This window comes from Molothrus ater, chromosome 16, assembly GCF_012460135.2.
Source record: "Molothrus ater isolate BHLD 08-10-18 breed brown headed cowbird chromosome 16, BPBGC_Mater_1.1, whole genome shotgun sequence".
Classification (NCBI taxonomy): domain Eukaryota; kingdom Metazoa; phylum Chordata; class Aves; order Passeriformes; family Icteridae; genus Molothrus; species Molothrus ater.
In genome coordinates this window covers 3,402,550-3,419,711 of record NC_050493.2, presented here as the reverse complement: position 1 = coordinate 3,419,711, position 17,162 = coordinate 3,402,550, and the positions used below count along the sequence as shown (strand labels likewise).

The following is a 17,162-nucleotide window of genomic DNA, read 5'->3' as shown; positions in this document are numbered from 1 at the left end:
CTGAGACAAGCCCTAGGGAACCTACCTTTGATGCTGCTGAGAGACAGCGAGCGGTCCCGGTCTGCCAAGCTGGGCCCCAGTTTGCTGCTGCTGCTGCTGCTGCTGCTGCTGTTGTCCTTCTGCCGGGCCACAGCCACAGCAATGCCCACAGGCAAGTGCCTCACCTCCACCTCGCCCTGGGAGCCGATGCTCTCCCGGCCGAAGGATTTGGCACTCTCAGGTCTCTCAGGGTCCCTCTTTAGCTGCTTCGCAGGCTGCTGCAGCAGCAGCTGCTGCACCTTGGAGGCTCCCAGCTGTGCAGAGTCCAACTTCACGTTGCCCAAGCCCCCGAAGGGGCTCTTCTTGCCGCAGCTCTGCCGGGACGCCGTCTCCTTGGCAAAGCTGCCGCTGTACTTGATGAGGCTCTGCATGGCCGAGCCCTCGCCGTGCGAGGCAGGGTGCAGCACGTCTGCGGCGCCCCGCGAGCCCACCACCGAGGAGCGCGGCAAACCGCTGGGGTCAAGGTAGACCTTCTTGGCTTCCTCCTCCACCCGGCTGACGTGGTTGTGCTGCGCGGCCAGCACCGCCATCTGCGTGGTGGCAAAGTTGCCCATCTCAAAGGGCTTCCACTTCTGCTCGGGCGGTTTCAGCTGACCGTGGTCCAGGTGCTGCCGGGAAGAGTCCAAAGTGCCATAGACCTTTGCTGCTTCTTTGGAGCTGGATCGCTGGAAGCGGTCCCGCTCGCAGGGGCGATGCTCTGCCTCCGGACTTGGCTTCAGCAAATCCTTGGAGGCCAGGAACTCCCTGCTCTCCGGAGAGCCCAGCCCCGGCCGGTTGAGGAAGGGCTCTGAAGTGACCTGTCTCTTCAGTGCCATGGAGTTCGTCCTGATCACCGAACCCTTCTCTCTCAGAACCTCCATCCTTTTGGCATCACTGTGACAAGAAAAGTCCTGGGACAAGAGTGTGCGGGAGGCATCTGCAAGGCACCGCTCCGTGGGCGACTGCAGCACCCCCACCTTGCCAAGGTCCTTGTCCTTCCCCTTGTTGTCACGGGCCTGGGAGGCGATTTGGATGGGCCCGCTCCTCTCGTCGTAGGCTTCGACCGAAGGCACAAAGGTGGGGGCGATTACTTTGTGCTCCCTCCCCAGCTCCTTGGCCGGTGGGAAGATGGTGTACATGCTGGAATGGACGGGCTGCGGAGGGAATGTTGTGGCTGGCGTCATCTTCCCTGTCTGTGAGGGGTGTGGGGATGGACAGCTACAGGAGATGTGCAAAGCGCCCACGGAGGGCAGGAGGGGCTCCCCCCGCTTCAGCCGCTCCGCGTGGGCGTGCGCAGAAGGCCTCATGTTCTCATCGTGCCGAGCGGGATCCTTGGCACAGCGGTCCTGCTCGGCACCCAGGACCTTCAGCATGGGGTCCCCGCCGCCGTTGCAGTTGCTGAGGGAAGAGCTCTGCAGCGGGTTCTTGGACTTGGGTTCCCCGCTGCCTGCACCCCGATTTGGCATGTGCTCAGCCAGGAATGGCGAGAGACGCTCGCCGACCTTCGCTGCCTTCTCCACCACGCTCACTTTCCGGTCGCTGTCGGGCTTGGTGTCCTGTGTGAGGTCGACCACACTGCGGGGTCGGGGCTCCTCCTTGGGTTTGCTCTCCTTCTTGGCAAAGGGCAGGGGCAGATCGCTCCGGCATGCCCGCTCCTTCCCACTGGGGTCTTTCAGGCCTTCTTTCGAGCTCTTGTGCAGCTGCCCAAGGTCCTTTTCCCGGAGCAAAGTGCTCGACGTGTGGCTGCCCACGGTCCTTGAGAGGGGAGGCTGCGGGTGCAAAGCGGACTGGCCTGCATGGCTGGACAGGTAGAATCCATCTGCAGAGTAAAAGCAACCAAAATTATCACAGGCTTCCAACCCCTTCAGTCCTACACAGAGACAGGCAAGAGGTGGCAAACCAGGAAAGAATGGATTTCACAGATATCTTAAACAAAAATGCCTATGGCAAAGGGGACCAAGCAGGTTCCTCCATGTGAGATGTTAAGACAGCCCTGTCTTATGCATACTGGGGCTTCAAGGAGGGACCTGGCCAGCTTTCCTACAGGACAGCCACATCCAAAACCTTGGTACCAAACTTGGTACCACCTTGGCCCAGGAAACATCCCAGGCTGACCATCTGAGGTGGTTCCTGCTCTTCACTCCCAACACTCCAGCATCCAGCAGCTCCAGCAGCCAAAGAAGCCCAAAGGACAGGGGGGTGACCAATGGGAAGGGCACACAGGGTCCCAGACTCACCTTTCTGTGACTCAAAGAGGCTGTGCTGTCCCAGCTGGGCCAGGAGCGGACTGCCGGCACTGGGAGGTTCGAGGTGGCTCAGGGGAATGTACGATGGGTAGAGACCGTTAGGCAGATGGGAAAAGCCTGCAGGAAACGGGAAACAGAAGAGAGAAACATGTTTTATCCCAAGCAGCACGCTGCCTTGGAACGAGCCCCGCAGGAGCACAGACTGTTGCGGCTGTCGGTCCCTCGCACGCCAGGAGCGGCGGTGGCGGCGGGGACACAGGCGGTGACACACAGCACACACAGCCCAGGGCAGGGACCCCAGCTTGGGGACCCCCCTTCAGGTACTGACCCCCCACTACAGGTCCCGCAGCTCAACCTGGGGCTCCAACTCTGCAGCAAATAGAGCACGCTGCTTCCTGAGCACAGCCTGACACCTGAGGGCTCCGTGACCAAACCACCTGGCTGATAAGATGTTTTATCACAAGTACAGAGACCTGTGGGTGAGGGCACTCCCTAGCATGCTTCCAGAGCCATGATAAGGCCTTCTTGCCAGCACGGCTTTGCCAACACAGCTCATTCCCGCTGCAGGTGCCCAGTACTGGGTACAGGCTTTGGGAAAACATGAGAGCATCCTCCAGAGCAGCTCACAAAATGCACAGTTTCACATATCCAAACTCAGCATCTTATCCCAGAGGAAGGCAAAACAGAGAAAGTGTGACAACCATCCAGGAGCTGATATGAAAGCAGCATATCCTCATGATGCTGCTGCCAGTGGTCTGGATGTCCTGGACACTGGGTCCCCAGCAACACCCTCATGCAAATCGTCCTTATCAGCATTTCCTCAGTGAATACAATCACCATAATAGCGGTAATAACACACAGTATTGACTACAGGCAGCAATTCCTCTCCAACACTGCCACCAAACGACACCCGCGCAACACTACAAACCCAACCCTCCACCAGAATCAGCATCCCAGTCCAAGCCATAATTTAAAAACTGATTTAAAGCCAACAGGACTATCTGAAGGAGCCAGTCAAGCCCTCTGCAACCCTCATCCCCTCCCCTCACCCTGCATTAGCAACCAACTTCCCCCAAATTCCACGATCCCACTGAAAGCAGCCAGACAACAAGTTTGTCAAGAGTCCAGCATCCAACTGCCTCAAAACAACATCACACCAAAACCCAAGGGGAGACGGAGAAGTTCAGTCCCCGAAGCTGCACGTGGAGCACCATCTGCGAGAGCTAGTCAATATTTCACATTATTTAGACAGCCAGGATCTCTTTGGCGTACATGTTTGCATGCCGGCATATGTGCCTCACCGCCGCGGTGCTCCGCGCAGCTCCTGGCCCGCATCCATCACCCGACAGATCCCAGCGGCGTCACCCAACACGCCAACCCTGCAGCAGCAGGACCAGGGGAGCTGCTGTGGCCCTGCTCTTCGACACAGAGCTTGTTTTCCCAGCAGGTAAAACCTGCTGTTTAACCCTGAGCACAGCGCTGCAAAGGCGCTAAGTGTGCGCGCAACATTTTGGCCTCTCCTTGGTAACCCCAAACTCTCCACACTGAAGCATTTCCAAACGCTTTTTCTTATTCCAGAGCTGGAGAGAGGTGGGTAGAACCCAGCTTAGCTTAGCTGTGAGCAGCTCAATTCCACGCCATATATGCCTCAGCCGTGTCACTGTCACCACTCCGGCAGGACTGGGCTGGCAATGAGCCAGCATCTGGAGCAGGAGCGACACATTTCCAAGGGAACACCAGTCCCATCTGGCAGAGCACATGGCTGCAGCATGGCAAAGCCCCTGGAGCACCCCATGCCATAGCAGCCCGGAGGCTCTGGCCACAGACATCCCCACGTGAGCTCCTTCTCCCAGCCAGGCATCAATCCCAGCTGCAGCTGCTCCAGCAGGAGGAAACACCAGCACAGGGAACACGGTGAGACACATCCCGTGCTGCAGACACCACTGTGCACAGATGCCCATGGCATGTCCCCACTTGCATGTGGTGCAAGGACATGAAGCCACCTGCAGGGCTCCAGGGAAGGGACACACTCCAGCACTGCCATCAGGAACAGGGACACCTGCACAGAGCTTAAGTTACTGATACCCAAAGAGGCATTTTGGTACCAGTTACATCCCTGGTTCTATGAGGGCATCTCCCTGCTTTCAGCATCATATCCTGTCCAGGCTCAGTCCCAGCCCCAAACGTTCTGGGGCTTCCTCCCCAGTCAGCATCATCACATCCTGCGACAGTGACCCAGCCTCAGCTCGGGGCTGCAGGAGGAGGAGAAGGAATGCAAAGTGTCCAAGATGGGAACACTTGGTTTAGACGGACAGGTTGGGAAGCTAGCAGGGCAGTGCCACCATGCCAGCTGGGAAACAGCAGCAGAACTGAGCTGATGCCACCAAAGCCAACCACCAAAGCCACCTCACACCTGGCAGCTCTTCCCAGTAACACCCAGAAGCCCACAGCTGCTGTTCCTTGGAGAGGCATAAGCCCAGCACAGGAGCTCAAAGCACATTCCAAAGCTCTGCAGGTTGACAAACTGAGGCACAGGCAGGTGCAATGACTTGGTGCCCCGTGCAGCTGACCAGCAACAAAACCAAAGAACTGCTCGAACTCCAGCCTCGGGTCTACCAGTGACACTGTTTTTCCCCTTGCAAAGTGCCTGAAGAAGCTGCACAGGCTGTATTTACCTGGCTTCTTCCCTGCCAGGAATCAGAGCTGGAGTAGGGAGGAGGAATCCGAACCACAGCTTTCCTGGGGATGAACCCAATGCAAATCCAGCCTTGAGGCACTGCCAGAACATCCCTTCCTCCGTAGAGCCCTCCAGCAGCCACGCTGACAGGCTGCTGGCGTACGACTCACACGGAGCCCAGAACCTGCTGCCCCAGTGCCCTGGGCAGGACCTGGAGGTGAAGCTGCTCCTCCATGTGCTGAGGAGCTGCGCTCGCAGGAGGCGGCCGCGGGTGAGTCGCTGCCTCCTTGGATCTCTGTGCCAGAAAGCGATGCCAAGGGGAGAAATTCTACCGCAGTGAGCAACGCACAGCTCACCCCAACCATGGGCATCTGCCAGGAGAAAGGGAGGGGAAAAGGGGAAACCACAACCATCTCCATCTGCCTGGGGCCAGAGTGTTTGCTGAAGCAGCACAAGATCCGCTTTGCCCACGGACACGCCAACAGGTCTCGGCAGGCTGAGCCACGCTCCTCCAGCCGAGTGCTTGCCCAGAGGCGGTCTGGCACCGCAGCACAGGCAGGGAGGTGCGAGTTGGCAACGCTGCCAAGCCCAGACTGGCTGTGCCCCCACTGCCCTGCCAAGTTACACCACGCCAAACACATGCGTGTGCCCATTAGCTCGGCCTCTGACCGCCTGGGAAAAGCACCACCAAAACTTTTGTCATGCCAGCAGGGACACACATGATCCAAAGCAGCCCAGCTCTGGGGGTAAAAGGCACAGAGATGGTCCCTCAAACCACTTTATCCCTATAGCCGGCAGCCAAAATGCAACCCCTGTGATGCTCCAGTTGCTGCAGTGGATGAGCACACCTGCCCTCCTCCCTTCCAGCTCCAAGATTATAAAACATATCTGTTTTGCACAATTGAGACATAAATCACTAAGGGCTGTTATTAGAGGAACTTGGCGGGTGCAGATGTGTCAGCCCACTTGAAAACATCTTCTTCATCTTTGCTCAGCTCTCCAAAACGGCACGGGTTCGGGGGAAGAGGTACGGCCTCGGGTGAGTCACCACCGAGAGGGGACGTGACCGATGGGGAGATGAGATAGCAGCGACCGCACAAACCACACACCAAACGTCTGGAGGCTGGAGGTCACGCTGGGGGAAGTGGGAGGGAAACAGACCCCACGTGCTCAGCCCGCTTGGGGTTGCCAAAGGTCCCTGTGAGGAGGGAGCTGACAGAAAGCACCGGCAGGCAGAGCTGGGGGAAGAAGGCGGGTGGCCATGCCTGCAGCAGAAGGGGCTGCCACTGGTCACCAGGAGTTTTAAACCTGTGGGGCTTTCTCCAACTTGGCCCCTCACACTTCAAGCCTAAAATTCGGTCCCAGCTGGACAAGTCAGTCAAGCCCGGGTTGTGAAAGAGCCAGACAGGAGGAGGGCATGCTGGAAGCAACATGCTGGAACTGAACATATCTCCCCCATGGACATAGCTCTGGCCAATGAGCCAGGCTACACGCCTGAGGTGACACGAGTGTGTGCCAGCACTGGGAAAGCTGCTCCACCCCTCCTCAGCTGTAGGTGACTGGCTGGCACCTTCAGCATCCCCATGCTGCCAACATGCTACAGAGGGGACAGCTCACTTGGACACCCACAAAGGGTGAAGGGCAGCAAGTGGGAGCAACATGGAGACACCACTCAATGGGGAATTCACTCTCCCAGTCTGGTTCCATGTTTCCAAACTAACCCAGAGCACCAGCACACCAGAGAGAAGCAGCATCCACAAAGCCACTGCTCATGCCTCGGGACAGCTTTCCAGTTGGAAAAGACCTTTAATCAAGTCCTGTTGGCTGGTGTGGGATAACAGGTGGCCACGTGCACTGCTGGCTGCAAAGCACACCCTGAAGCTGAGCCCTGGGCACAAGCCATCCTTGTCTGAGAAGCCACAGCCCTGGCACCGGAAGACCAGTAGCCTCCAGCACCCCGGGAGAAGTGAAGTAATTCTCCCCCATCAGCCCCATCTGCCCGTTATACATTTCTGCCACTTATGAAATATTTCCAACTGCCAGCATCTCTCCCCATCCTCCCTGGGCCATGATGGATGAACACATTGCCAGGACTCAGGCTGGCACCACGCAGCGCTCTGCAAGGGGCTATGGCCACCGAAGAGCCTGAGCTATAAAGCCTGACCCCCTTGGACCCTCCAATATGAGCGCAGCAGGGCTGGGAAACACAGCAGTGAGAATTTGGGTTTATTTCCATGGGATGTTTTGAACTCTGGGCACTCAAGGGAGATTTGCAGCCCGGCTGCAGCCAGTTCTCAGCGGGATGCTGGGCACAGCACAGAGCAGGAGCTGCAGCCGCCCTTGGCCAGGAACACAATCACCTCTTCCCCAGTCCGGCCCGCAGTGCCTCACAGGCAGCCAACTGGGACAACAGTCCACACCACAAACAGCTGGATAAATGCTTACGTCCTCCCCGGCAGGGAGGGAGGGAGGAAAGCAGGGAAGGTCCAAGCACAGTGAGTACCTTCCCACCACCAGCAGGACGGACCACACAGCTGCCTGTGCTTACCACCATCGGTGCATCCCTTATCCTCTCCCTGCACAAGCAGCAGATTCCCAGGAAAGACTTTCCGGGCTCCCCCTCCAGCAGCACACACCTCCCCATCTCTGCCCCGTGCAGCTCGGTGAGGCACAGCCGCAGCAATTCCGCATGCACACATTTATGGCTGAAAACAGCTGCGAGCCGGAGTGCTGACAGTGTAAATCTTTGCCACCTCCTCCCCTGCCTGCCGGGGCAGCTCCAGTGACACCAGAGGCACCGGAGCCGCTTTGACTCTGTGCCATGCACGAGACACCAGCGATACGAGCCCCTGAACATGCCGGGCTGAAACCAAAGCTCCGGGATCAGATGTGCCTGGACTCCAGCGGTGGCTGGTCCCTATCCCTGTCCCCAGCAGCCACAAGCTGCTGTCACAACCCACCACTCTCCGCGCCAAAAACCGCCCCAAAAGCCGTATTTACGCCCCATGCCACGGGACTGGCAGTAGCTTCAAAGCCCTAATTTACAGCCTCAATTCTCTGCATCCCCTGAAAGCCTTCGATCCCATCCCCGGGATCCAGAACAGCCAGGGCAATTTAACTCCCCATTTAATCTTCTAAGGGCCCTGGTGAGCTCGGAGACAGCATCCTCAGGCAGGGGGTCCACACTCCCAGACTCTGCTGGCTTGAACAGCACCGTGCCGCTTTCTTTCAGCTGCAAAAATCACTACCTTAAAAGCCAAGGCGAATTCTCCCTCCAGCTCAGCACATCCCTCTATTGTTTCTTTTAATTTTATTTTATTCCACGTGGGAATCTGTGTCCAGGCTGCTTTATTTTTAAGTGGCTCTTGCTCAATATTTACTATCACTCGCAGCTGCGTCAGCGCAGGAACGCTGCGCGCTCGCGCCAGCTTTCCGACCAGCCCACCCGCAGCCATTCCCCCCGTGCCCGTGCGATGCCGTGATTTTCCTGCCGTGTCACCCTCGTGGTGAATCACCAGCCCCCCACAGCCACAGGATACTGAAGGGCAGGGTGTCAGCACAGGGCATGGGAGGGTTTCCTGCTTCCATGGAAATAAATAACATCAGGGTGAGCTCTGCCGCTCACCTCCTCACCCAGGAGCTGGAACAGCCCCAACAGCCTGGAGATGGCAGGGGAGGAGAAAATGGGAAGTGGCTCAAGGGACTGGTGCTCATGCCTGGTTCTGCTCCAATGTCCTGGAGACTTAGTTTCCACCATGCAACCAACTAAAGGCAATCCAAGGTATGCCAGTGCCTCAGGAAAAGGACACCAACAGGACACTCTGAAGATCCCCCAAAAGGTCACCCACCATCTCCCCATTAACAGCATCTCCATGGGAACAGCAAGAAGCCACCCAGGTGGGGACACAAATCACTCTGGCAAAGTGAAGGTGGCCTTTCCTCACACTGGAGGGGTCAGGATGGAAACCATCCCAGTGGGATTCTTGACATGATGTGCAGCCAGTCCACCCAGCCTGAAACACGAGGTCTGGGAAGCAGCGATCTGGTCCCACACTAATCCTGACACTCAAACCAGCGTCAACAATCCTGGGTCACTGCCAGCTGCTACAGCAGAAGCCTCTCCCACATGCCCCCAGCCTGAAATCCCCCACCACATCGGATGTCTCTCCTTTTCCACTGGCATAATTAAACCTGACACCCCAACAGGGGTCCACCAAAACCTCCAGGTTCTCACTACACAACCACACAGCTCTCCTTAAACAGCAAGGAGTGACACCATGGAGTCTTCAGCAGCACATTTACTCAAATGCCGTATGGAAATTGAAAAAATAATAATTTTAACTCTCAAACTGATTAGCAGAATCCCCAGGAATGCAGAACCTGGCTGCTAGATTGCAGCCTTGCCTTTCTCCTGATTTTCTAGGACAGCATGAAAATGCCTTTGCTCTGGTTCATCCTTCATCATATTGAAGATTCCTTACCCACTGGTGTCCAGCACAGGGGCCCTAAGGCTGACTCTGCTCCTGGCACTGGATGCACACTTTTATTACAGGTGCTCCCCCTCCTTCCTAAGCACAGAAATTTAACCCATCCCATTTTAATTTTTTTTTTTAATCACCCAAACTCAGTGCAGAAGATGATACAAACAAGTGAGCCCCCCCTCCCTGAGCCCTGCCCGCTTATTTAACCAGGCACCACCCACGCACTGTCCGTGCCTTCATTAGAAAAGAGCTCGTTATCCTTCCCTGCCAGAGCCAGGAGAGCTTCAGGAGCTCGGTGGGGGAGGTTATTGTGGGATGGCACCAGCGCTGGTCCCCACATCACCTGCACCGAGTGCCTGCCAGAAGCAATTAAATCAGCCTTCAAAGAGAGATCCCAGCTTTCCCAGCACCATTAGCCGTGCCCTGGAGGGAACACGGTCTATTTTCAGCCACAATGACTTAAGATCAGGTCACTAGCAGGTTAAATGGGACTGTGCAGCATCATCTCCCTGCCCTCCCATTGAGAAATTAAACTGCTGTGTGATGGGCAGCACCAGCCCTGGACACACACCAGGTGCCCACGGAAAGGTAAATGCCACCTGCCTGCTCCTCTCCTCTGCTTCCCATCACTGGCCACAGACACCCACTGCCCTGGCTGCCCTACCTCTGCCTGGGGTGGTGAGAAGGGGTTCACAGCAGGATCCCCCCTGGGTTCCTCCCTGCCTGTCCTCCTGTCCAGCACAGCGACAGCTCACAGCCAGAACAGTCCCACCACGCCCAAGGTCAGGAGTGCTGGAAGGAGCCTCAGCACCCTCCATCCTGCAAACCCAGGCCTGCACAGTGCCAGAGCAGTGCTGCTCATCTCACCCCTTCCTCCCCGTGGCCCAACTGCAAGTCCCCAAGCTGGGAAATGCCCCAGGCCACCAGTTCCACCAGGGTTTCACCGCAGCCACCAGAGAGGTGGCATCTCCCTGCAGCAGCTCCATCTGCTCCGCTGGTGGATCCCACCACCGAAACCCAACCAGCCACCCCACCACGAACATCTGGCGGGGAGGTGGCAGCTGGATGTGGGTTTGTTTTGCCTCCCAGGCTCCTGCCAGGCGCAGTCAGCACGAGCCGGGATGACTCAAAGCCCGGGAGACGCAGCCTCCGCCGCTGCTTATTTTAAACCCTCTCGTCTGCAAAGCGGCTGCTGCGGCTCAGCACCTCTCGGGGTGCTTGGCAAAGGGGGTGGCACTGTGAGGCAAAACTGAGGCACAGCCCCACAATCAGACCTGGGCACCACATCACCACTGCCTGTGTGCTCAGCAGTCACTGAGCTCAACACAGGGGACCAGCAGCAAGAGGGGATCAGCTCCGAGAAACAGCCCAGGGCTGCAGCAAGGACATTGCCAATGACCCAAACGAATTCATCAGCTCTGGCTTCGTGATTCCCCTTGGATACAGCATAGCCAGGACACAGTGAGTGCATGGTAAAGCTGGATGCTCCTAGATCAGGATGTGCTGCTCTGTGTGCCACAGGAGTGAATGCATCCCTCTCCCAAAGCCCAGCACTTACTTAAACAGCACCTGCAGGGACTGAAACCACCCTGGGAAAAATTCAGTGACAGGCTGCAGGTATTTGGGGGTGGAAGAAAGGGATCCACACACAGATCACAATCTCGTAACAATCTTTTCCTTGGGAAACCAGGCTCAAAATCTCAGCCTCTGCCAAGCTTCTCCTCTTGACCCCACACTCAGCTTTTTCCCTTCCAGATGCTCCTGCCCTTCCCACACTCTCTTGAACATTGGGCCATGTCACCTTTTCTGCACTGAAAAAGCACTGAACCATGAAGCAAAGGTGTATCTGTGGCCAGCAATCGCCCAGGACCCCACACCTCCCCACTGCTGATAATGGGAGATAAATGCATGGGCAAATATTATGGCAGTGTGGTTTAATTCCTGATGAATTATGCAAATCTGCATTCAAATTGAAGTGAAGCCCTTGGGCTCTTGACAAATTGCCAAGCTGGCCCCGATGACACCAGGCAGGGAAGGCCGGCCCTCCATCAGGTGAGGCACTACATGGGTGCCCTATATATGCACATACACACACGTATGTGCTTGCACGTGTCAACCAGGGAGACCAAGGAGTACCTGCAAAAATGGTCCAAGAGTGACTTTTGCACTTCTCCCTTCTCCCAGCTGCATTTAGTGTATCCAAAGAAGGCCACCAAGCTTTTGTGTCCTCTACAAGATGGAAGCAGCTTGGGATGATGGCGAGATTCAAAGCAGGACACAGATAAAATCCACCATGTCCGGGGGACAGAAGAGGAAAGCCTGAAACACTTGTGCCAATATGACTGTCAGCCTTGAAGCCAAGGAAGGGAAGATGTGTCCACAAAATAGTCACAGAGAGGACTCATCTGATGAAAGTCGGAATTTCCGATTCCGCACAAACCCCGAACATCCATTAAAAGTAGCAGAAGAATTACTGCTTTGTGTCACTAATCTCATTAGGGAGAAAGCCCTGCTGCAGCGCCGGGATTGCAAAGGGAAACCCCGGCACGCCGCACACTCCAGGAGCCTGGCACAGCGTGCCCTGCCCATCCGAGCGGAGCCGGGCTCCACAGGCACCCGGCAAGGTGCCTGCACCCTTCCTTACTCACCCGCCCGGATCTCTCCTCGCTGGAGCACTGCCTGCCTGGCTTGTGTGTGACACGGCGTGTGGGATGTCCCCACGCCCAGCAAAGCAGGACACAAACACCGGGATGACACACACTGCCTGGCGATAACACGGGAGCTGCTTCATCCACACACACGCTGCCTGCGAGCAGCACGCAGCCCAATCCCTCCAAAACCCTTCCTCCCCAGCACAATGGCCACTGCTGTTAATATTTTAAATATTTTTTTTAATTAAAAGCAATTAAACCAAATGTGTTAAAAGCATATTCAAGTCACAGGGAATTCTGCTGAGAAGGGATGGGGGCATGAAGGGAATGAGGAGCAATACATCCAACTACCGAAGGGATGTTGGTCTTTGCTGGCAGGGATGTATCAGGATAAGATGGATGGAGGCAGAAGCAGCAGCAACCTTTGCAGAAGTTGCCGGGGATACAGCTCCAGAGAGACAGAGCTGAGTGCCTTAAAATTTCTGTTATTCCTCTAAAAAGACATAATCCCTTCTGAATACTGCTCCTTCCCTTGCTCCAAGCCCACCATGTTTGGCTTGCCTGCCTGCATCCAGCTCCCTCAAAATGGCTCTTTGGCCACTGCTACGCCGGCAATAAAATTTATTCCCAAGGTCACTTCAATCCTTTTGCCACTATTTCAATCTGGCTGGATTTAAACAAAACCCAGCTTCAGACACACTGAACCCCCCCCGCTCAGCCCCTCCTTTCTGCCCATCACTTCCCTGATTTAGCGCTGCCAAACTCTCAACTACCTTTCGCTTCCCATAACCGTCAGCAGCAACAGCTGGAGAGGAAAACGGGAGCATATTGTGCACCCAGCAGCTGATCCTGGCGGCGTGGGGAGCGAGCCCAACTGTCACTGCTGCACCGGGGGCTCCTGCCACGCGGCCCCAGCCAGCGCCCACCACGGGGACCGAGCTAAAGGGGCTGGGTGGTTGCTGTCCCCCTGGTGTTTAAGAGCTGGGGAGAAGCAAACAATAAGCAAAGCAAATAAACAACAGAGAGGGACGGTGGCGGTGGGTGAGTGGCGATGCCTGCAGACATCCAGCTGTGGCATCCCGGAGTGAAGCCAGCCAGAAACACAGGGATGGGAGGAAACCGCCAAATCCTGGTGGCGAGGGTGAGGCAGCCACACCGGAGCGGTCCCCTCCCAAACTTTGGATTTCAAAGAGCATCCCCAGCTGGAAAAGCCAGCGAGAGGCTGTGCAGCTGGACACGGCACTGCTCCCTCACCACGGCTCCAGCGGGCAGGGAGCTCAGGGCTCAGCTCCTCCATCATGCCTGTATTTTCAGGTTGTTCAGGGCGCAGCGTGCTCTCCGTTTCAGCAGCGAGGCTGAACAAAGCACTCCCTTGTCCTCGGCACCTTGAGCAGGCGATGCTGGATCGCGTTACCTAACCCAGACCAACATCTCCTCGTCCCGGCACGGCAGCTTTCGTGTCAGCACATGCCAGGCTGGCCCCGATTCCCTGCACCACCTCCTGCCTGGAGCTTTAACTGGACCAGTTTAGTACACGGTGAAAACACACGGGGCCTTGTTTGGACTCGTCGGGCGCTAACCCCAGCTCGGGGAGGTGATCCGACACCCTCGCGCTGGTCGCAGCCGCGGCCGAACCGCGAGGCGCTCACCTGGCAGGCTGCCATAATGACGTTAATTCCCATTAACAATGTTCATTTCCATATTCATCAGAAGATGGTGAAATGACAAGATGGGGGATTATTTACTATATAATTATAAACTAATTTCAGCTTTACCCTGGGTTATCCTAGGAAGGAGATCTAAAATTTCCCTTACGAAAGCCCTGCTCTGCTAACCGCGTCTGCAGTGAGATTAATTCCCAGCGATTTCCATTTCTCCAACAGCTGTTCTGCTGGGAAAGAGCAGGAGCTTGTCCCCAACACCAGGGACCTGCCCAGTGCCCCGTGCCACCCCCGGCTAGGATTTCTAGTGCCGGCTCTTCCTCCAGATCAGATTTTCTCTGGCACACCATCAGTCAGGGATGGGACCCGTGGTTTTCCAACCCTACCAAGGAGACTCTGTACAGGGTAGGAGGCAAGTCTCGCTCCAAGTGGGAGAAAGGCTGCTAGAAACCACACTAATAAATGACACCAGCCTTGTGTTACCAGAGGCAGAGACAGACTCCTGCCCATTCACCTGGGAAGGTGTTGGAAATCCTCACACTGCAGAGGATCCCACAGGACCTTGCTCCGAGCAAGTTTACATCACCACATTGGCCCTTGGGCTCTTGTCCACATTCCAAGCCCAACATCCCTACCAGCTACCACTGCTTGGGATGGGCACTTCAATGGAGCGTGCAGCACAGGCTGGACATTCCTTCCCACTGCTCCTGAAGGATGGAAATGCAACCCCACAGCCCACCAGGACCTTGGGAAAAATCACTGGGACATCAGAGAAACACAGCAGCTCAGGGTGGGAGACTCCCAAAAATGCACAAATCCACCACCATTTCAGCCCAGACACCACTCCTGCCTTCCTCACAGCCTACGAGTTGGCCGCCAGCCCGAGGGAGCTGCAGGGACATCACTCCATGGCCGAGCACTTCCTCCACCCCCGGGGATGCCGGGTGTGAAGAGCGGAGTGTGACGGGACCCAGCACAACATCACTGCCCAGCACCACCTCCCCGAGCCCCACCGGGACAGGCACACTCCCTGCTCTGCCTGGAAACAGGTCTCAAAAAGCATCTCGTTTCACCAGGGCCCCAAGGGAGGGGAGGCATCCTCCCAGGCAGGTCTGCGGGCTGGCCGCATTCCTCCCGGTGTTACACCGAGCCCCTGCCCCAAGGAACCCCCTGCACCACCCCTTGGGCAGGCAGGGAGGGGGAACCACGATTTCAAGGGCCATTAAACACCGATGGTATTTTCCTTGCAGCATCAAAACAGGACCCAAAAGAGCTGTGCCAAACCAGAGGTAAAATCCCACCGTGGGTCCGGGAGCCATACCGCTCAGAGAAACACGGAGCAGCGGGGTAAGGATTGCTCCAGTGCCCAATCCACGCTATCCCAGCCTCTCTATCAGCAAAGCAAGTTTAGCATGGATGCAGTTTGATGAGTGAATTGTGCTTCCACTGGCATTGCCGACAGCAAGGCCTCCTGCAAAATCTGCGGGCTCAGCAGAAGCACCATTTTGCCATTATAAGGATGGCTACAGCGGGATTTTGCTGGCACAGCAGCGCTGTCCTGGGGGATGGAAGGGTATTTTTATTTATTTTCCTATTCTCCTACCTGGCCCAGCTGTCTGGAAAACTTCTCCCTGGGCACAGCAGGCCTGGAAGCAAGGACGGTCTCCAATCTGCCTTAAATCCCTGCATTTGAATGCACTTGCTAATGTGAAGTAGAAAAGCAGGGAAACCAAAATCTCTCCCCTCTGTCTGCCCGCTTTCCATCCAGCCACTGCTTTGGAGCTGGATTTAGTCAGCCCTGCTCATAGTGGTGTGTCCCTTTTCCTGAGCACTGAAAAGTGTTTCTGAAGGATACTTCAATGGAAGAGACTAAGCATCCTTTTATACAAACACAGATCTGTTCCTGCAGCCCCCCCACCCAAGAAAAGATGCCTCAGCACAGAGCGAAAAGCACATTTTTATTAATTAGTATTAATATTCTTTTAAACTCTGAGAGTCTTTTTTTTGGGTATGGGTGATCCTTGCTCACACACAGCCCCGCTGCTGCCTGGCAGGGACACGGTACCAGAGCAGCCCTTCCCAATTGTATCCGAGGGAGCCTTTTCCACCTTCCCCAAAACACAGAGCCTGCCAAGAACAACACGCTCCTCCGGGATGGAGCACAGAGCAGGACCCAAAGACAGTGGCACAGGGAAGGAACAAAACGATAAACCTCCCTATTTTGAGCTGCTGCAGAGCAGACCGAGCCCTTGCTTTAATGGACTCGGCTACCTCATTCCATCAATTGCAGCCTTTTTTTAAGCCTTCCAGCAAGCTCCAGGCATGAAATTCCATAGCAAACAGTCCCTTTCCTCCGCTATCCCTCTGCAAAGCCCATCGGGGGAGCACTCCCTGCCCTCCTCGGGGATGGGGAGATGGCGATGCTGCACAGTACAGGGGGGACAGGGAACGGCATCCCCGGCTCAGCTCCCGCCTTGGCCTCCAGCTCACTCCTCCCTCCTTGCGCTTCCAACAAAGGGGCTTCTGTGCCTGTGTCCCCCCCGCCCGCACGGCAGCGGGACATGGAGCAGAAATCCCCACCATGGAGCAGGAATCCCCCCGAGAGGAGCCGAGGGTCCAGGGGTCACTGGACACAGCCCAGGCGCCCGTGCTTTGGCGCTGGGGCAGAGCCCGGCTGCCGGAATGAGCAGAAGGTACGGGAAAAACAAGGAGTCGGTGCCGGCCATAACTGGATTCTCAAATATGGCCAATCGTGCTATTTTTACAGGGGCGTATTTATTTTCGGAGGACGCTGGGACGGATTCAAGAGTCTCTTTCTTCAGCCCGGCGGTATTTAAGGATCGGTTTGAACTGGCTCTATTTAAAGGCTTCGCCTCCTGCCCACTTTTCTTAACCCCTTGCACAAGCCTTTGCGTTCCACCCCTCCTAAAAACAAAACAAACCCCCCAAAAAACACAACAACAACAAAAAAAACCCACCAAAACCACACACCAACAGCACTGCGAACGCAAACCTACAAAGGGCCCCTCGGTAGCAGGAAGCAATCATCATTTCAGGCGATATTGTTAAAGCCGTAAAAAAACAACAACAACAAAAAAATATCCCTGCCTATCCCGCTGCTGTGGTTTAATGGGAGTTTCAGCTGTTAATTGTACAGATCTTTTTAATGGAGTTTAGCCTGACAGGGAATTGCCGTGACAAAGCCGAGCTTTGCGAGGATCGTGCCGGGGAGTGGATGGGGAGACCGGGCACCACTGAGGTGCAGGGACAGGGGATTTCAAGCAATTCCCAGAAAAAGGAAAATAAAAATAATTTTAAAAATAAAATAAGAACGCAATAAGAAAGAATTGGAGGTATCACACACCCCACTCCCTCTGTGAGGGGACCCAAATCTGAGGCTTTCTCCCAGTGTGGCAGGAAAGCTTCCA

General features: G+C 55.9%; 1 protein-coding gene across 1 annotated transcript in view; it reads right to left on the bottom strand.

The window, feature by feature from the left end:
- TNRC18 (trinucleotide repeat containing 18) overlaps positions 1–17,162 on the bottom strand; it is a 55,164-nt gene that overhangs the window by 36,057 nt on the left and 1,945 nt on the right. The window contains 2 exon segments of the mRNA XM_036392716.2: positions 26–1,837; positions 2,256–2,381. Coding sequence (XP_036248609.1) covers positions 26–1,837; positions 2,256–2,381 — 1,938 coding nt within the window.